This window comes from Theobroma cacao, chromosome 9 (assembly GCF_053813885.1).
Source record: "Theobroma cacao isolate CCN51 chromosome 9, ASM5381388v1, whole genome shotgun sequence".
NCBI lineage: Eukaryota > Viridiplantae > Streptophyta > Magnoliopsida > Malvales > Malvaceae > Theobroma > Theobroma cacao.
The window spans coordinates 46,361,689-46,379,995 of record NC_142647.1 but is presented as its reverse complement, the minus strand read 5'-3'; the positions used below and the strand labels follow the sequence as shown (position 1 = coordinate 46,379,995).

Here is an 18,307-nt window from a genome sequence, read left to right as displayed (position 1 = left end):
TCCCTTCTCTATTTACCTCTTGTTTTTCTTACCTTTTTCATTGACCGGAAAGAGAAATCAAAGCAAAGGGCTTCAGCCTTTCTATATATGATCCAGAGGTCATCCCTGTGGACTGTTCTTTTAAGGCCCCATTGGCCTCAAAAGTCTTTAACTTAGAGCGCGGATCACCTGAATTCATACTTGCTTTCAGTTCCATAGTTTTCCCATTCGCAGTGATTCTAGAAGTACAGCAACCTTAAACGCGATTTAAATTGGTTTTGTTCAAATTTTCAAGATTCCATAACCAGTATTAATAACCCCAACCCCAAGACCAATAGTACTTCTAGATTGGATTGCCTTGGCTGGCTTATGGACCATATTTTTCCTCTCTGCTAAAAGTCATTGATAATGACATAGATGGGACATCTCCCTACTTGGAGGAGTTGGGATTTCAACGGCACTATCGTATCGGTTGGTACCCGATACCCATGTCAAAAATTGGTAGAAATCCGACCAGTGACTCGTAAAATCCAAAATAAGTGCTTGCAAACATTAATAAATTGGATGACAGTCTTCTTGGGGGAATTTATCATGGAGAATTACCTGTCAATGAATAGCTAGTAACATATTACATTATTCTCAAGTCAAGCCAAACGATGGCTGGCCTTTTACTTTTTTTGTCATAAACAATATGGCTTTTTTTCTTTTCTTTTTTTTTTTTCTGGCTTGACCTTTTTTTTCTTCCTCTTCTTTATTTATCCTTACTTATGGTCCCTGGAAGTTGCTAGTAGACGGCAATCTTTGTATATTAGTCTGGGATTGATAGGACTAGAAAGGCAGCAAGCAAGAATTTGAAACCCTGGTTACATCAGGTAAATTTTCCAGCACCAAACTTACTTGGGCCCCAGAAAAATTGACGTAGAGTGCCTAAAGATCAAACTTATAAGGTATATAATCAATGTCCCATCATGCAAAACCAAAGGGCTGTTTGAAAATTGAATGAATGGTCCACTAACATTATATATGAGAAAGAGAGAGATTGAGAAGGGGAGAAAGAGAACAGGAGAAGACCACCTATGGCAGCACCAGTAGTCACAAACTCCCAAATCAATGTTGCTAGTTCCAAACCAGAATCAATCTGCAAGATTGATGATAATTTGATTTACTGATATCCAACAACATAGAGTATAGCTGTTATGATTAATAATCCAATTCTTTGAATGAAAAGTCTCCAAAGATGTTTTCTTGGGTATTATATGAGAAAATGAGGATGTTCAGAATTAGGATGGTTTTCACAAATAGCTGACTAGAAATTTGATGCATGATCGAGTGATCCTTAATGTTTGGATAATTCGTACATAAATTCTACACATGCACAGTTTCTGTTGAAAGTAAGCTTGAATGCAATCCCTGGTGGTCATGAGTCAGAAATACCTTACATATTCTAGTTCAGTTGAATGTAACAAACATCCATTCTACATAGACCACAAATAAGGTTTAGGAACAAGATATGCAAATGCTAAGCTCTCGCAAGAGAGAAATATTATACCTGGAAAAGTCAATCAATCCCCACTAGCACAGCCCCTACATCCACAATGCACACACTCCACTACTTTCTCTTCCCTTAAATGCTGAGGAACGCGGCAAACACAAGTTGTGCTGAAATTGTGATCCCGCGGCTGTATGCAACGAAGGCAACAGAGACGTTCATATCCAAGCTGCATTAACAAAAGAAGAGGGAAAAAAGGTTAATGAAAATCTGCAGATACTGCTTTCTTGTAGCATGTATTTATGAACCACATATCAGATGGAAACAAAACCTTAAGAAAACAGAAAAGTCCAGCTCATGCATTTTTTGGAGGTAGTAAAAGTTTGAATAAAGTAGCGATGAAAGTGACGACCTCAAAAATGCATTGACATCGTAAATTCATTTGAAGATTATCTACAGTCACTTGGTGCTCTTCTAACTTTAAGGCTATGAAAGTGGAAATTAAAATCAGAAGAGTGAAGGATTGGAGAGTGATAGGAATTTAGAAGATGATGGGGTTTCGGTTGCAATGATCTGCAAAGTCTGAGATGTCAAAAGGACTTGGAGCTCACTTCAAGTTATTCAACAACAAAAATTGTGGCTCAATGCCCAAATTATTTTGTAAGGGACAGTTATGTTAAACCTTTTTCCACTTAGCAATTAAGTTGCGGTCTGCATAGCCTTGTTCCAAGCAGAACTCATACAGCTCTTTAGATATTTCGTTTCTCTTATAGTGAAGGTCGAAAATGTAGCGGCTCCTCTGATGTGCAATTTTGAAAATAGGCCACAATCCTTCACACTTCCTCTTGCCATCATGTGGATCAATTTCAGCTGCCAAGTGCCAAATGAAGATCAAATTACAGCAAGTTCCTTACAAGAAAGCTTAAAAAGAGAATAGTAGAAAACTTAATTAATCTTCAATATTGCAGCCCCAGAATATATTGTCATTTATAAACCTTCTCTCATTTTGGCATCCAGCTCCCTAAGAGTAGGCTCAATCAATTCCCATCCATCTGGATATTTGACCCAATTTGTCCTCACCTTAGGCATTTTTAAACTGCAGGAGAAATATTCAACCATGTCAGAAAACCAAAAGCACATAGCTGTATACCAAATTTCTTTGCCAGCGATGTTAACTTTATAATAAAGCTTTGTGAGAGTGACATGCAGATATTCATGATCAACATTCAATATGCAGCTTTGACATCGGTCTATAAGGATCTGCTTGTTCAAACTCCTTCAGGTACCCTAAGAATTTTGTTATATTTCAGTTGCACAATCCATTTCCTATTTGAGGAAGAAATGAACTCTTTATGTTTATTTATCCTATTAAAAAAATGTAAAAACTCCTATAGGACCAAAACTCATGCTTATGGCGATAATAAAGTGAGACCTTTCTTTGTCATAATGCTTATAGTACCATTCCAGGGCCCGCTCCATCATTAGCATCAACAGCCCAAAAGTTTGCCAAATGCATTACCATGGTGCATATACAATGGCAGAGACAATAAAAACCACAACACCTAATGCCAAGCTAATATATACAAATTCCCGAGTTAAAAGTTATCCTTCCTACTTTTTCTTATGATGCAATAAATGTGCTATTTCCAAAATTTTTCAAAATGTCAAAGCAAGAGACTAATCCACGAGACATTAATAAGCAGCAAATGACTCTTTTAATAATCTGTACAATTATACCACCTCTAGCACATCTCGGACAATTTACATGGAGGAAGGTAACAATCATGCAGGAACCAGTAAAACATGCATTGAAGAAGTAACTGAAGAAGCACCAAAAGGAGCTTCACCGCCAAAACCCCAAAGCTCGTGTCTTATCTTCCAATTGGTTCACAAGTTCCGCTCTTTGAGTCTCTCCAGCATTTAGCTTTGGACTTCAACCCTTTTTTTTTCTTTTATTTCAGGCCAAAGGCGTCAAAGGTCGGAAAATAAAAAAGTTTTTAGAATTTGGGGTTCTTAACTGGACCAGTTATGGTCTCTAAGAAGCCTAAAAAATGGCTCGAAACAAGGTTTTATTAGGGAATCTCAGCTGAAAAAACAACGTTTACATCATTTTATGTCAATAACGTTTTACAATGGGATTCCCTTGTCTTACAAATCCATAACCAAACTTAAAAAGGAAAAAGAAAAAAGAAAGGGTGAAATTTCTTTCTGGGTTTCTGATCTGAACTGTTTGAACTGTACTAAAGAGGCAGAGCCTGATTTCAGAAGTAAACAAAAAGCAAGTAAAGAAAGTGGAATAAAAGAGGAATGGCATACCAGCTAAGTACCCTTGTCTTGAGATGAGTGAATGTAATGTAAGTAACTCTGCAAGAGAACCTCCCGAACTACGCTCCTCACCAACTAGGGAAGAACATTACGGAACCTCCGCCGGGCTCTACCTAAAACGCAGCATTCGACCTGACCCTTTTATAAATTACAAAACATATTGTGGTTTGAAATAAAATAGTTTATTTTTTAAAATTTAAAAATTTGATATTTAATTATTTTGTCTATTGAATACTTTTAACTTTATTTTCAAGAATTTTCAAATTTTATTACTAATATTAATTTTAATAAAATGAGTGATGTTCCTATTATTTTATTTTTGAGTGTCAACAAAATTTAATGAAAAAAATGCAGATTTATTAATTAATTGTCAGATTTTAAATTTCATGGAACAATTTTATTTTTCCGCAAATTACCAAATACTCTTTTCCTCCTTTATCTTCTTTTTAATACCATTTTGAAGGGCAAATCAAAGGATTAGTGGCATTTAATTATTTTTATCAAATAATAATTGAGCTATGAGTGGCTACACAATATCATTATTCTTTTATTTTTACTTTTTAAATGCAAACCATCTAATATGTCCTTTTCAAGTAAACTATTGTCACACCCCTGTTGAAATCAGAATAATAAATAGCTGCTTGTGGAAAACCATATTAAACTTTTAAGCTTTGTTGAGCTTGGCAAGATATTGCTAACATTGGTTCCTCTACAAAGACACCAAATTTTACAAGGAATACTAGGGAACACAAACACCAAATTATTAAGCATAGACAACATTAACAGCTTTGCTGAATCCTGATATCCCATCATGTAGCTTTCAAAAGAATCAAAATCAAACTGAGCAAAACCCATCAAGGTAGCTTTAAAATTTCCATTGGCAGCAAAAATGTGCGCAAACCAAACAATTATTAGAGCTAATAGACAAGCCACTTCATGCTAAAAACCACAAAAGTCCAGGAATACATTGTCTTCCAAGCATGAGTAGCCTCATTCTTTCTTTCCGATCCCATGAGACATGTTATAGATCCCTCGTCCCTGAAAAATAACAAGCACGACGCGAGCATTTGTTACATCACTCAGATGCCAAAAAGTAATTTCTCAAATCTTTTCTTTTGGCGAACAGAATCTGAAAATTGCTTAAGGAATGTTTATAAGTAGAAACAAACTCACAATTAAATACAAAGAACTTGCGGCCAAAGCAACAGGAATGGCAACAGATGTGATCTTATCGTAAGGTCCTTTCAGGTAAGTGTGTTTCTGGATGCTTTGAAAATATTTCTGCTTCTCCAGAAGCTTCTCCCTAGCTCTGAATGGTGGCTCTGACATCCTGCATCACAAGTTAAAGATCCAATTAATGATCATCTAATCAAAGTAGCTTCTCAAAGCTCCCAAAACACCTCAACCTCGCCTCTTCTCTTTTCTCAAAATGGCACATTCATGTGCTTCCTAGTTACATCATGTCTCACTCCCTCTATTTTTGGGTCCAATGGCTGCACTGCCCTCCCCTTTTCAACAGACATGTCCCACCCCACCCCTCAAAACAAGAAAAGATGGCGTAAGTGGGGTTTGCTCCTGAATTATTAGTACAACCACCGAAACAAGATACGAGCTAACATTTTATTTGTTAAACAAGACAACAGTTGAAATTTCATGCTCCGCAAAATCCTACATGCCTACTATTCCCCCACAACCCATAACTTTGAGTTTGCACTAACGAGCAGACATCACTTGCACCTACAAGATTCATGATTTCATGACAGGTCCCCTTTTCTATAATAGCTCCATAAAACATGGCAGCTGATCTTAACACAATATCTGAAAGAGCTGTACTAATAATTTTCAGCAGTTAAATATAGTTTCACCACAGCCCCATAGTCTATGAAGTGAAATTTAGCTTCAGTTCAAATATACAGAAAAGAATTCTAACTCATAGAAACTTCAAAAACCTATAATACTCCTAATAAACCTACTCTTTTGCATAAGAAAAGCGAAAATGAAATGAAAAAACAAAAGGAGGGGTTACTAAACGCAGCCGAATCTCATTCTACATTACATCAAGAGGATGATGAATTTTATGAATCCAGAACGTAGCTTAGATGGTTTCAATCACTCGTACATCTATAATCTTAATCAAGATTTCAAAGGGTTCTAAATAAGATTCATTTTGCACAAAAAGCCAAATCATTTCATTTGCTCTAAATAATCGAACTCCTTAAACCAAAGAAACCCAAATCAGGAAAATACTCCCCCTTCCCCTTCCCCAAAGAAAAAAAATCAGCAGATTCAACCGACTGATAAACAGAAAATAAAAATGAAATTTTCCGTATTAAATTAAACATCTCTCAACATCAGATTCAAAAGAGGAATCAGAAAAAGAGTACCTGAGAGAAAATTGATGCTGCTTCTATGAAAACCCTAGAAATTCTAGACGAGTCTGACGCTATCGGGATTGAAGGAGTACAGGCAATGGTCTTTATATTATTCCGGGAAGACAACGAAAAATAAACCCCCCCATAAAACAAAAGTTAATCGGGCCGGGACTATGGGCCCAAATCGGCCTGCTAAATGTAATTTTTAGTCGGACTTTGTATTTCATAAGATTAGAAAAGAAGCTCATATCACACCCAATGGATAAAAAGGAATTTACCAGATTATTACACGTATATTAAATTATTTATTAAAAAAATTAAGTAAATATAATTGTTAAATGCAAGTCAATATGTGGTAACGCCAATATCGATGTATAAGATAATAATTTTAAGAGTGTATTTTAATATCCATGATTTAATCCCATTACCCATATCATAATAGAGAGGTAATAATAAAATAGTTGCTATAATAGTAATACGTATGCTAGTTCTTGTCATATTTTCATCTTCAAAACGACAGCGTTGGCAAGAAAGTGTTACATGGTCCCAGACCACCATCGGATCCAATGCAGGTCTAGTTATATGACCCTGAGAGGCACACAACTATTTCTCTAGTCTACTCTCTCTCTCTCTCTCTCTCTCTCTCTCTATGTCTGCAACTCTCGAGCTCTAACAATGGCGCAATCTTCGTAGCCAAAGACTTCACTCTCCCTCCACACTCCCTAGCCTTTTATTTCTTTCTTGGTCGCTAAAATGCGTCCAAAGGACAAAATAGCCTACTTCTACGACGGTACCATCCTCTCTCTCTCATATTCACAATTCATCTCCCCTTTTTCTTTCTTGTCCTTTTAATTTTCTCGTAATCAATTTACACTTCTTTCTTTAATTATCTCCTTAATTTCCCTAAATCTTTAAAAACCTAACTCTTTGGTTAACCCAGAAATAGATTTTATAGTAACTTTTTTTTGGTAATTTTGCAGGAGATGTAGGGAGTGTATACTTTGGACCTAATCATCCAATGAAACCACATCGGCTTTGTATGACTCACCATTTGGTTCTTGCCTATGACCTCCATAAAAAAATGGAAATTTATGTTAGTTCCTCAAATATAATTAAACTTTCGTGTAAATTTCTTTCTTTTCTTCTTTTCGTGATGATGTTTTGATTTTTCCTTTGTTTAATGCAGCGGCCTCACAAGGCGTACCCCGTTGAGCTAGCTCAGTTCCACTCAGCTGATTATGTTGAGTTCTTACATCGAATTACTCCAGATACGCAGCACTTGTTCTCGAATGAATTGGCAAGATGTATGTATCACATGTTTTTGCCCTATTCTTCTTGTTAAATCCCTTAAAACAGATAGGTTTGCCGTTGCAAGTTACCCAATATATTCTATAATGAAAATATAGATTGTTTAAGCGAAAGAGTTTGTCAAAGGTAGGTGTCCAGTCTGGGAAAAGTTAACCACCTAGAGTATTTTGTATGAATGTTCGATGCTTGGGAAAGTTCTGGAGTTCACCTTTAGTTGGGATATGATTTTCTGTGTGTTGTGCTATCAAATTTTAGACTTAGGAATTATTTTGTGAACCTATTTACCGTTTTTAGTGCTCTGCTCATTGTTGCCTTGTTTTCCATTTGTTAAATTAATAAAGGCTGGATTTGAGTTGATATGGTGTCACTATTGTGCAGATAGCTTTGTGTCTTATCTTGTCTAAGTAAGCATGAGAAAGACGTCCCATGAATTGCTTTGCTTGAGATTGATGGCAGAACTGGTTTTAAGATTAAAACGTATTTATTGATTTGGCATGAGTGATAGAAATCATGTAGTGTTTCTAGCAATGATTTTGTTTACTTTTCTGATTTCACTCTCTAGTCAGCTGAGCTGTTTGCTTTTTTTCCTTACTTATAAGCTGTAGATTGCCATTGATTATATACTATCTGGTTTCAAACACATGCAAATGTCAGTCTAAGAAGGATTAGGGTTCAATTTAGGTTTTACTTTCATCTGATGTATTTGGGTTTTATACTTTCATATTCACCTTATTCTCTTTTCTTCTTCCCCAGACAATCTTGGAGAAGACTGCCCTGTCTTTGAAAACTTGTTTGAATTTTGTCAAATTTACGCTGGTGGAACAATAGGTAAACTTAAATTTGGTAATCTGTTGCTGCTGCTGTTGAACTTGGTTTGTGCATTTTCAGCCTTAATTGATTGCCATTGCTGGCAGATGCTGCACGAAGATTGAACAATCAACTATGTGATATTGCTATTAATTGGGCTGGTGGTTTACATCATGCCAAGAAGTGCGAGGCTTCTGGCTTTTGTTACATCAATGACTTGGTTTTGGGAATCTTGGAGCTTCTGAAGTATCATGCCCGTGTTTTGTATATAGATATAGATGTACATCATGGTGATGGTGTTGAAGAAGCCTTTTATTTCACTGACAGGTAATTTGCTTTTGTTATTGGATTATGAATTTAGCTTAGGAACAGGATTATACATCTCTTCAAAAGTTTGAATCTCATCAAAGGAGCCAAGATGCTTTTTTTGGTGATTCACTGCTAGAAGAATTATATATTTTGGGGGTTATATTTGGATGAGCAATTGCAAGGGTTAAATCAGCTTTGCAGGCTGTTACTTTATGATGCCAAGTTTATGAGTCAATGCATCTCTTAGTTTCTCCAAATTTAGAAGAGATTTAGTATTTTCATGTATTTCTGAAATTCTATTTTAATTGTTGAACTTTCAGTAATATGGGTCAATGACTGCTATCTCTAATCAAATTGTTGAAACTCTATTATGGCAGGGTGATGACTGTTAGTTTTCACAAGTATGGGGATATGTTCTTTCCTGGAACTGGTGATGTGAAGGTTATTTTCAATGCTTTGCTAGTTTTTTTTTTTTTTTCCTTTTTGCAGTAACCGTGGGTAAATTTGTTTGTTAAAATACTTTTTCATGGCTGACTCTGATAGCTGCTTTTACTACTATTCTCTCAAACCTGAATTTATTGATTTTACCTACTCTATTTCCTGATTTATAGTTTTCCACTCTTTTTAGGTCACATGTTCAAATAAATATTTTTAATCCTTCCTATATATCCCCTTACTAAGAGGATTCAGCCCTGTACCATTATTGTTCTTCCGAACAATACAGTTGGTCATTGGAGTTTTGAAACTAAACTAAATTTTGAAAGTTATTTCCTGGCATTTTTCTTAAGTAAATGGTCTCAATTAGCAAATTACTTAGGAGCCAGACATTCATTGTACTAATCTTCTTCTTTGCTTTTGCATTGCAAATTAGCTGAGCCCATTTCCTACTGTATTGACTTTCCAAGTTAAACCTGTTTATTAGAGAAAGAAAATTATTGTAGTTGCTCTGTTCCTTATGTTTATTCTCACCTATTTGTTTTTGAATATACGGAATTTATTATCTGCTTCACTTACAAAATCCTTTCCTCTGAATAGCTGTAATTGATGAATGCTAGTATTATGCCAAGTTGAAATTGGAGTGAAATACTGATACGACTTGTATTGAAGGATATAGGAGAAAGAGAAGGAAAGTTTTATGCCATAAATGTCCCACTCAAGGATGGAATTGATGACACTAGCTTCACTCGATTGTTTAAAACAGTAAGTTCTGAGTCAAAAAAAAAAAGAACATAATAGAAAGATAATTATTTCGTCTGTCTCTTTACTGTCATAGTATCTAAACATTGTGTGCAAATATCTACTTTTTGTAGATTATTTCGAAGGTTGTTGAAATGTATCAACCAGGTGCAATAGTTCTTCAATGCGGGGCAGATTCTCTCGCTGGGGATCGCTTGGGCTGTTTCAATCTCTCAATTGATGGTACATGAATTGATTTGTAAATTTAGGACTATTCTCCCCCGTAAACTATTGATGAATATTGAAGTTGTGATGTTATTTGCAGGACATGCCGAATGTGTTAGAATTGTCAAGAAATTCAATCTACCTTTACTGGTATATTTTTTGTTTGATCAACCTTTTAATTGCTGCAAATATGTCATGTTTAAAGTACAGAGAGGAATCTTTTATCCTACAGGTTACTGGAGGTGGAGGATATACAAAAGAAAATGTTGCACGTTGTTGGACTGTCGAAACAGGAGTTCTTTTAGATACAGAACTTCCTAATGGTATGCTAAGATAATCCCACTTTCTTCTTGACATGCTATGATGAATTTGGCATTTTTCCCACTCAGCTTGGCAAGAGAACTGGGATGATATAATTTGGTTTCACAAAGCATCTAAACTTTGATATTTTGTGCAGAAATCCCAGAAAATGAGTATATCAAATATTTTGCACCAGAGTGCTTGTTGAATATTCCAAATGGGCACATAGTACGTTATTTCACAATTAAAGTTCATTCAAGAAACTAAATTCCTTATTTTGGTCATTTAACTGACAATTGTCAACTTCAATGCAAATAAATTGTCTCTGATATGGTATTATAGTTAGCATTGTGCAACAATGATCTTGAAGATGTCCAGAATCCTCATGCCTTTGTGTTTTGGTTGATTATGCAGGAGAATTTAAATAGCAAATCATATATTAGTACGATCAAAATGCAAGTGTTGGAAAATCTTCGTTGCATCCAACATGCTCCGGGTGTACAGATGCAAGAGGTGAGTAGCACACAACTAGGTGCCAACTACATCCAACCCTTGATGAGCCAGATTACTTGTCTAGGTGGTTGGTTTCTGATTTTCGATGTTAGTCAGAGCCATGCCCCATCCCAAGGGGAAGGGACTCAGAGAGAGGGAGCTTGTGGTTCGTTTGAGGGTAAACTTCAGTGTACAATGCAGTCAAAATATTGGTATTGTAATTGGCTATTCTTTCGTGCAGGTTCCGCCTGATTTCTTTATTCCTGATTTTGATGAAGATGAGCAAAATCCTGATGAGCGCATGGATCGTAAGTAGAACCGGACCCAGGAATAAGATGTACCCTTGAGCTGTGGCTCAACACTTTGGGCACACTTTCTGCCACTTGATTTCTGGTAAACCTTTTTACTTCAGCATCTAATACTGCTCCTTTCTGCATTTTAAATTACAGAGCACACCCAGGACAAGCAAATCCAGCGTGATGATGAATATTACGATGGAGACAATGATAATGATCAAAACATGGATATGTGAAGTTACTCGTAGCATTTTTGTTAGGTAGAATTAGCTTTTAAATGTGCAGAATTTGCTGTAATCAAAATTCCAGACGTATGGGTAACACCTCATCAAAGGAAAAAAGAGAAGGAACCGCACTATGATTGTTCATATATTGTTTCCAAAATTGTCTATGGCTGGCATCTTTCACCTCAAGGGTGAGAAAAATTGGATCAATTACAATGTTTAGCATCGTATCTTATTTTATACTGCATGTTTAGATTTTAGAATTGTCTTCAAGGGGATATTTTAAAGGGTAAAATTAATGAAATAAAATTCTATTTGTGTTTTCACTAACACCAAAAACAGAGGTTTTATGAGGACATTCTGGTATTCGTCGTAGGAACCTGCCAATCAGTGCTCTTCTCTTTTCCCTGCAGAATAAACAAACTATTATTTCATTCTTGACATGGATATGAACATGTACCTGTATTTTGCTTTGCCACATTGTCTCAAATTAACCCCCCACCAAAGGCCACGAAAGTTTTAGACCCAGCATCACAGTTCAGCCTCTTTTAACCTCATTGAAAAATAATCAATAATCATAACAAACTCCCAAGGGCAATATTCCAAGGGTTCTCGTCCGCGTTTTGAATTGTATTATCCTGCAAAGGAGTCCACCTTCCATTCCTAGTGAATGCATTTGAATACATGGTTGACTATCACATATTCTCCTTGATTCTAATCATTGATGGGGTCCCTTGATTTCCAGCCATTGATGGGATTCTCTGACTTAATTCGTATGATTAACTCACACTGTAAATAGCCTAAAATTAGGTACATCTTTACATATACATACCCACATGATTGTAAATGTTTTTTGTATCACAGAAATACACCATTTTCAGATACTTCTTCTCTTTCAACTTACATATATCCCAGTTAAAATATGCATGGACGAACTGATAACTTAAATGTGAAATTAATCCAAATATTAAACAGGTATGAGACGACGGACCAAAATAATTAATAATCCAAATTTGGCAGCATATATAAAGAGTCTCTCAAATCAAAAGAAATGGTATATTTTATTATAAATAAAGGGTGGGAATCAGTTCTTTGTCTCTGGTATCAGTAATCGCAAATCATAAAGCAAATAAAGCAAAATTCATTCAGTAAAAAAAATTGAAAAAGCATTAAATTTGAAATGTTCCTCTCCTGTATTAGAAGGAAGGCTGGCACGGTTGGCGTAAACAAATATCTGGTCCACGGTCTCACGTGTTTCACATCTCCACTTCTTCACAGGTAAACCCCAGAATTCTTCAGCTTTACAATTTCACTCCCCAATTCGTTTATTTGTGCTTTTCAGCTTTATAATGATGGAATGATAATTTCCTTTAAAAGTACAAGAATTAAGCTGAAGTCTTTGTTTGGATTGTTTGATCGAAGCTTTTTGGCGAAGGGTTTGAGGTAAAGTTGGAACTTTTGGGAAAAAGAATCTACTTTGGAATTTGAGCACACCAAGAATCTTGGAATCCGTGGTTTTTCTTGGAAAAGATTCTATTTTAAGTTGAACCCACTTTAGTTTTTGGACTGAACTCGACATTAGTGGAGTTATTGTACACTGTAAGAGAGTAGCAATGAGAATTTCCGTTGCAGCAGGGGAACTCCGTTTTACCATGTTAAGGTCTATGCATCAAGACCCAAATGTCATTTTTATTGTCAGATTGTGCTGAGTTTTTGTTGATTATCATGTTCTGTGAGAGACTGAGAGTCCATGTTTTCTTCCTTCTCCTTGTGTAGATAGATGTACAAGTATTATCCAACACAAATATACTTATGATTGCACGATGACTAGAATTTGGTGGTTTCCTGCCCAAACTGTTTTATTTGTAGCGCCTGATGAAACAATTGTCATTACATACCTGATGAAGATAGTTAAATTTTGTTTTATGGCAGCCCTGGTTTGATTTTTCAAACTTTTTGTCCAAATAGCAATATGTGTTTTCTTTCTGTTATGATATTGTGTCTTGGCAGACTTATCCCACTTCACATCACTTTCTAGGAAGGCATAGTTTTCTCTAGTCTTTGTTACAATGGGCACTTAGGCATTCAGTTAAGAGAACTGCTTCAGGAATTTTGAGTGGATATAATTTATTTCAAATTGCTTTATCTTCTCATGTTCTAGGGTATTTTGTATTTGATTTGGAGGTCCTTCAGCGGAGATATGTCTTTGAAGGTGGAGAAGAGAGATGCGGACAACGACAAACCCATCACTCGTGTTCTCTTTTGTGGACCACATTTTCCAGCTTCACAGAATTATACTAGAGAATACTTGGAGAAGTATCCTTATATCCAGGTACTTTCATCTTATGCACTTATTTGCAGATAGATTCATACCTATATAAATATTACAGCATTATCATTGACCAAACACACAATAACAAACATATGCTAAATCCCTCCAATTAAATGCCATCTGTCAAAAGCAACCTAACATTTTTTTGTGGAGTTAAAGTTTTCGTATTTCATATTGAGCTTCTCTAGCAATTGAACTTCTTGTAGGTTGATGATGTGCCCCTCAAGGACGTTCCAGATCATATTGGGAACTACCATCTTTGTGTTGTGAAGAACATGCGGTTAGATTCAAATGTCATATCTCGTGCAAATCAGATGAAGCTAATAATGCAGTTTGGTGTTGGCCTAGAAGGTCCTCATTCTTTTATATGTTAATATTCCGTATAATTTCAAGCTTTTGCTGCATTACATGTACTGAAGTAAATTTTTCATTTTTCGTACTTTTGCATGAAGGTGTTGATATTGATGCTGCTACAAAGCATGGGATTAAAGTTGCCAGAATTCCTAGTGATGCAACTGGAAATGCAGCATCTTGTGCTGAAATGGCTATATATCTAATGTTGGGCCTTCTGCGGAAACAGGTATATTTATTTAATTTAGTAACTGAGAATTGCATTACTTCTCTAATATGCTAATACAATTATAGCTAAACATGAAAAGTTGTTGACTATTTGTTAATTGTGTTTCCTTTGCTATCTTGTTAGTTGTCTTAGTTGTGGCATAAACTTGAAAGCTTTATCAGGGTTACAGAAATAAAAGAGACCTTGCAATTGACTTATTTATCAGTTGAATAAATCAATGATCAAAATGTGGTAGAATAAGTAATTTGTGGAATGCAAGGATAGCATTTAAAATTGTTCTGAGATCTAAGGCCATTTAAGGCTAAATTATCCTCCAAGCCTAGTTGGAATAGATAAGAATTTTTGCCAATGAAATCCCCCCCATCCAAACCCCAAATTATAAATGGTGCTGCAGGACAAGTGTCCTGTCTTTATTTCAATGTCCAGAAATCTTTTATCAAGCCTAGAAATTGATGTTGTATCCCTAATATTGTAATGCGAATCTTTTCTTAATGCACTCATATGGTGGTTACTGCAAATTGTAGGTGAGCTTGATGACACATTTTCTCTCCCCCAATTTGAATCTGATGAGAGAAATTATTCCTGTCATTCTAGCATTTTGACTATATTGCAACTCGTTTTGGTAGTATTTTGTTAGGTGAATCCTATATTCAAACCTTCACCAAGTTTACTTCATAACCATCATGACTGGGCTCTTATCATCTCTTCTCGTCAGAATTTTGTCACTTCTTTTGGACTCACTTTAGCTTGATCTTTCTGCACATTGCACTATTTCTGTTCTGTCTACCTGCATCTTAAAACATTTGACACATGTATCTGCATTACACCTTAATTTTAACATTCATTGTCTTTTTTGTCATGATGTTTGATATGTTCATGACCAGTTTGATTGTGGTGCTCTTGCAGAATGAGATGCAAATTTCAGTAAAGCAGAAAAAGCTTGGAGAGCCTGTTGGGGAAACACTTCTTGGGCAAACAGTGAGTTTCACTTATTTGATATTCTTGTTCTAAAATCTTTTTATGAAAAATGGACCTGTGCTTTCTCATTTCTCTTTTGCTTTTCATGTGACTTTTGCCAATAATATGAGTGGCGAGTGAATGCCTGAACTTTATAGTTTTAAATCTGTACAACTTGAATCAAGGATAAAAACTTTATTTTGTTCTGCATAACAAGTGATACAAACTAGGTGGTTACATCTGTAGTGAAGGAAGACAACCAGAGAGCCAATAATTTGAACTGGATTCAGGCATGAAAACGAATACTGTCTGTGATCAGATATTCAATATTGATTACAGAGAAAAATCTGTTTCTGTTGCTGTGCCCATTTTCTCATCTTTTACATTACTTAGAAATTGCAATGTGTTAAAGGGGACTTCATCTATCGTACCTGTGCATATATCACCTCACTGCATTTAGATTTTGCATACAAAAGGAAAGTAGAAAAACAGTTAAGGGTGGATATGGGAATTAATGCATTCCAATTGTTTATTCAAACTTGTGTGTTTAAGAGTTTAAGTCTTATTTAGACTTTTTCCACTGGCAATCAAATGTTAGTTTGATGATCTTCTTTTCAATGAATTCCAGACAAGGCGATCTTATTATCTTCGCTCAAAAAATGTACTCCTTTAACAACTATTTATTCACCATTAAGTGGATGGTCTGATGTGACAAAATAGTCTCCACTATTTCATATCTTATTTGATTTTTTACGAATTATACCCTGGTTGTGCAGGTCTTTATAATGGGATTTGGAAATATTGGAATTGATTTGGCAAAGCGCTTGAAACCATTTGGTGTTAAGATTATTGCTACAAAAAGGAGCTGGGCGTCAAATTTGCAAGTTCCTGTCCTAAAAGGTATAGAGGATTCATTAAGCAACTAGTGAAACTCAGTTGTGAAGTCATTTTCATTCAATGTGTTTTAAATATTCAGCTTGCCCAATTCAAAATGGGGTCGTTGATGATTTGGTTGACAAGAAAGGCAGTCATGAAGATATTTATGAGTTTGCGCACCAAGCTGATATAGTTGTTTGTTGCTTGAGTTTGAATAAAGAAACAGTAAGGCTGCTCTTTTCCTTACAATTGGGATATTTCTGCTTGGTAATCTTATCTCTTACATCTGCTACAAATTTTATACTCCATCACTTAGATATTTCACGTTTTCAGGTTGGCATTGTAAACAAGTCCTTCATATCTTCAATGAAAAAGGTTTGTTACAAATTTACTACGAAATTGTGGAGGGAACTCTCCTAAATTTTAGTTGCACTCATAACTATGAAAATAGATAATTAAACAAAAAAATATTTTCTCACAACACATAGTTTCTTTGCATGTATGCTATATTGTGTTACATCTCTTCAAAAAAAAATTTCTTTGTTTAATTTTTTATCAAAATAACTGCACTCATATTGTGTTACATTGTTGGATGTTTATGTTAATAATGTGTGTCATTTCAGGGAGCCCTTTTGGTAAATATAGCTCGAGGCAGTCTTCTAGACTATGAAGCTGTTGTGCATCATCTTGAGTCTGGACACTTGGGAGGCTTAGGAATTGATGTTGCATGGACAGAACCATTTGACCCTGATGATCCAATTTTGAAATTCAAGAATATTATAATTACACCTCATGTTGCTGGGGTTACTGAACATTCATATAGATCAATGGCTAAGGTATGCATCTGATCACATTTTTTAGGTTGTTGAAAGTAAAATGAAATGAAAATTTTTAAGTGTAAAAGCATTCTCTTCTAGTCAGTCTATTGTAAGCCTAGATTTGTTCCTTCTGCTTAAATCCTTGTCTGCTATGAACTGAAATATTCCAGTAAAACCTTGAATTCTTGTTTCTATTTTAAGGAAAATGTTTTTGTTAGAACTTCTAGCAAAAACTACTCAAACAATTTTTGCAAAAACAATTACATTACTTTGCTCTATAAAAAAATATCTCCGAAGTGTAAGCATGCAGAGTATCCTGACCACCTGGGGCTCTTTGAGGTTTGTCAAAAATATGAAGAAAAATGGAAACATTATAAAAATTGTGTCACTTTCTTATCTTGTTTAAATGTCTGAAAAAAAAAGAAAGATTACGAAGACTATAATTTATCCAATGAAAAGAAAGGGTTTAATATTTTTGTTTACTTAATCATCTTCTATTTTTTTCCTCATTTTTCTTCACATTTTTCATCTTCCAAACTCTGCCTTGGGTTTCGGATCCTCAATGGATCATGGAGCTTTGTGTACATTAATGTATCATTTTATTTCTTTTTTGCTTGTTCTGTTGGTTGTATACTTTGAATTTCTAAGTATGATTGTGCCTCTTATTTTTGCCAATTGCAGATTGTGGGTGATGTTGCCTTACAACTTCATGCTGGAACTCCTTTGACTGGGATAGAATTGGTCAATTAAACCTATCAATCCATTTAGGGTTCAGTAGATTTATCCTGGGGTTGGCTCCTGCAAAATCCAGGGTATGTAGCCCCTTAAAAAAATTGCCTAGCTAAAGGAAGTTAAAATAGGTTCAGTAGATTGCTCTGAGGATCCTCCTAAGATATGTTCCTCTACTTCCATGTAAAAATAAATTATTAAGTTTGGGCTATCCTGAATATCCAAGGATAATTTAGGAGACTGATTGACATTTGATCTTAACATTGACATGGTATGATGAGACCATTATCTCGATATGTTGAGGAGTATGTTAGACGGTAACAATCTTTACATTTTTATTCAGGTGAAGAGTGGATATAGTCTAGCTCTTATCTGTATTGGTTCTAACATGGCTTCTTCTAGAACTGGATGACCTTTGCATGATAAATTTACCTATCCAACCTGTAGACATGCATGGTAAGAAGGTCCGGGGATGTTCAAAGGAAGGTTTGTAAATCTGCCTTTGTTTCCCATGGATTCTTTCATCATGCTCTGCAGGACTTTGAAACTATAGCATATTTCAATATCAATGTACTCAGACCATAGATAAGGCAAATAAATACTATAAATTTTATCAAATGCATGCTTTGAATCATTAGCTACCAAAATAGATCCTCCATTTGGTGTGATTGTAGCCATAACTCTACTGTTGCTGTCACCACCTTATCTCCAAG

At 35.4% G+C, this 18,307-nt stretch overlaps 4 protein-coding genes across 8 annotated transcripts; 2 read left to right on the top strand and 2 right to left on the bottom strand.

Annotated features, from left to right (window-relative positions):
- Nucleotides 1–767: 767 nt before the first annotated feature.
- On the bottom strand, nucleotides 768–3,942 carry LOC18590375 (protein BUD31 homolog 1). Of its 3 annotated transcripts, XM_018126469.2 has the most exons (5): nucleotides 3,785–3,942; nucleotides 2,464–2,564; nucleotides 2,151–2,338; nucleotides 1,529–1,697; nucleotides 768–1,117 (listed from the first exon to the last, which is right to left on the bottom strand). In XM_018126469.2, the coding sequence occupies exons 2-4, from the start codon at nucleotides 2,555–2,557 to the stop codon at nucleotides 1,542–1,544; spliced, it is 438 nt and encodes a 145-aa protein (XP_017981958.2). In that variant the 5' UTR covers nucleotides 2,558–2,564; nucleotides 3,785–3,942; the 3' UTR covers nucleotides 768–1,117; nucleotides 1,529–1,541. The 3 variants fall into 3 exon arrangements, with proteins under 3 accessions (XP_017981958.2, XP_007015917.3, XP_088665517.1); XM_007015855.3 differs by lacking the exon at nucleotides 768–1,117 and having other exon boundaries at nucleotides 1,359–1,697; XM_088809391.1 differs by lacking the exons at nucleotides 768–1,117; nucleotides 3,785–3,942 and adding an exon at nucleotides 2,676–2,696 and having other exon boundaries at nucleotides 1,359–1,697.
- A 492-nt stretch (nucleotides 3,943–4,434) lies between these two features.
- LOC18590374 (cytochrome-c oxidase/ electron carrier) lies at nucleotides 4,435–6,319 on the bottom strand. Its single transcript, XM_007015853.3, has 3 exons — nucleotides 6,178–6,319; nucleotides 4,967–5,123; nucleotides 4,435–4,831 (listed from the first exon to the last, which is right to left on the bottom strand). The coding sequence occupies exons 2-3, from the start codon at nucleotides 5,120–5,122 to the stop codon at nucleotides 4,784–4,786; spliced, it is 204 nt and encodes a 67-aa protein (XP_007015915.1). The 5' UTR covers nucleotide 5,123; nucleotides 6,178–6,319; the 3' UTR covers nucleotides 4,435–4,783.
- A 442-nt stretch (nucleotides 6,320–6,761) lies between these two features.
- Nucleotides 6,762–11,542, top strand: HDA9 (histone deacetylase 9). The gene is made up of 14 exons (XM_007015842.3): nucleotides 6,762–6,955; nucleotides 7,146–7,258; nucleotides 7,352–7,469; nucleotides 8,227–8,301; nucleotides 8,388–8,607; nucleotides 8,967–9,030; nucleotides 9,697–9,789; nucleotides 9,900–10,008; nucleotides 10,091–10,140; nucleotides 10,223–10,313; nucleotides 10,448–10,518; nucleotides 10,705–10,803; nucleotides 11,024–11,090; nucleotides 11,232–11,542. Exons 1-14 carry the CDS (start codon nucleotides 6,919–6,921, stop codon nucleotides 11,312–11,314), a joined length of 1,290 nt encoding a protein of 429 aa, XP_007015904.1. The 5' UTR covers nucleotides 6,762–6,918; the 3' UTR covers nucleotides 11,315–11,542.
- An 819-nt stretch (nucleotides 11,543–12,361) lies between these two features.
- LOC18590372 (uncharacterized) lies at nucleotides 12,362–17,981 on the top strand. 3 transcript variants are annotated; one of them, XM_007015837.3, is made up of 10 exons: nucleotides 12,362–12,580; nucleotides 13,496–13,634; nucleotides 13,841–13,985; nucleotides 14,087–14,214; nucleotides 15,121–15,192; nucleotides 15,948–16,071; nucleotides 16,148–16,272; nucleotides 16,381–16,422; nucleotides 16,671–16,883; nucleotides 17,547–17,981. In XM_007015837.3, exons 1-10 carry the CDS (start codon nucleotides 12,483–12,485, stop codon nucleotides 17,613–17,615), a joined length of 1,155 nt encoding a protein of 384 aa, XP_007015899.3. In that variant the 5' UTR covers nucleotides 12,362–12,482; the 3' UTR covers nucleotides 17,616–17,981. The 3 variants fall into 3 exon arrangements, with proteins under 3 accessions (XP_007015899.3, XP_007015901.3, XP_007015900.3); XM_007015839.3 differs by having other exon boundaries at nucleotides 13,487–13,634; XM_007015838.3 differs by having other exon boundaries at nucleotides 12,422–12,580; nucleotides 13,464–13,634.
- The last annotated feature ends 326 nt before the right edge of the window (nucleotides 17,982–18,307 follow it).

What these genes read in the sequence shown, in the direction of transcription:
- LOC18590372 (XM_007015839.3), top strand. Translation starts at nt 12,483, where the DNA reads ATGTTCCTCTCCTGTATTAGAAGGAAGGCTGGCACGGTTGGCGTAAAC. An exon ending in TGGGCCTTCTGCGGAAACAG is followed by an intron (nt 14,215 to 15,120) that starts GTATATTTATTT and finishes GTGCTCTTGCAG; the next exon opens with AATGAGATGCAAATTTCAGT. An exon ending in GCAAGTTCCTGTCCTAAAAG is followed by an intron (nt 16,072 to 16,147) that starts GTATAGAGGATT and finishes TTAAATATTCAG; the next exon opens with CTTGCCCAATTCAAAATGGG.
- LOC18590374 (XM_007015853.3), bottom strand. Translation starts at nt 5,122, where the DNA reads ATGTCAGAGCCACCATTCAGAGCTAGGGAGAAGCTTCTGGAGAAGCAG. An exon ending in CAAGTTCTTTGTATTTAATT is followed by an intron (nt 4,832 to 4,966) that starts GTGAGTTTGTTT and finishes GTTATTTTTCAG; the next exon opens with GGACGAGGGATCTATAACAT.
- HDA9 (XM_007015842.3), top strand. Translation starts at nt 6,919, where the DNA reads ATGCGTCCAAAGGACAAAATAGCCTACTTCTACGACG. An exon ending in GCCTTTTATTTCACTGACAG is followed by an intron (nt 8,608 to 8,966) that starts GTAATTTGCTTT and finishes CTATTATGGCAG; the next exon opens with GGTGATGACTGTTAGTTTTC. An exon ending in CGGGTGTACAGATGCAAGAG is followed by an intron (nt 10,804 to 11,023) that starts GTGAGTAGCACA and finishes TCTTTCGTGCAG; the next exon opens with GTTCCGCCTGATTTCTTTAT.
- LOC18590375 (XM_018126469.2), bottom strand. Translation starts at nt 2,557, where the DNA reads ATGCCTAAGGTGAGGACAAATTGGGTCAAATATCCAGATGGATGGGAA. An exon ending in GGATGCCAAAATGAGAGAAG is followed by an intron (nt 2,339 to 2,463) that starts GTTTATAAATGA and finishes GGCACTTGGCAG; the next exon opens with CTGAAATTGATCCACATGAT. An exon ending in TAATTGCTAAGTGGAAAAAG is followed by an intron (nt 1,698 to 2,150) that starts GTTTAACATAAC and finishes TTGTTAATGCAG; the next exon opens with CTTGGATATGAACGTCTCTG.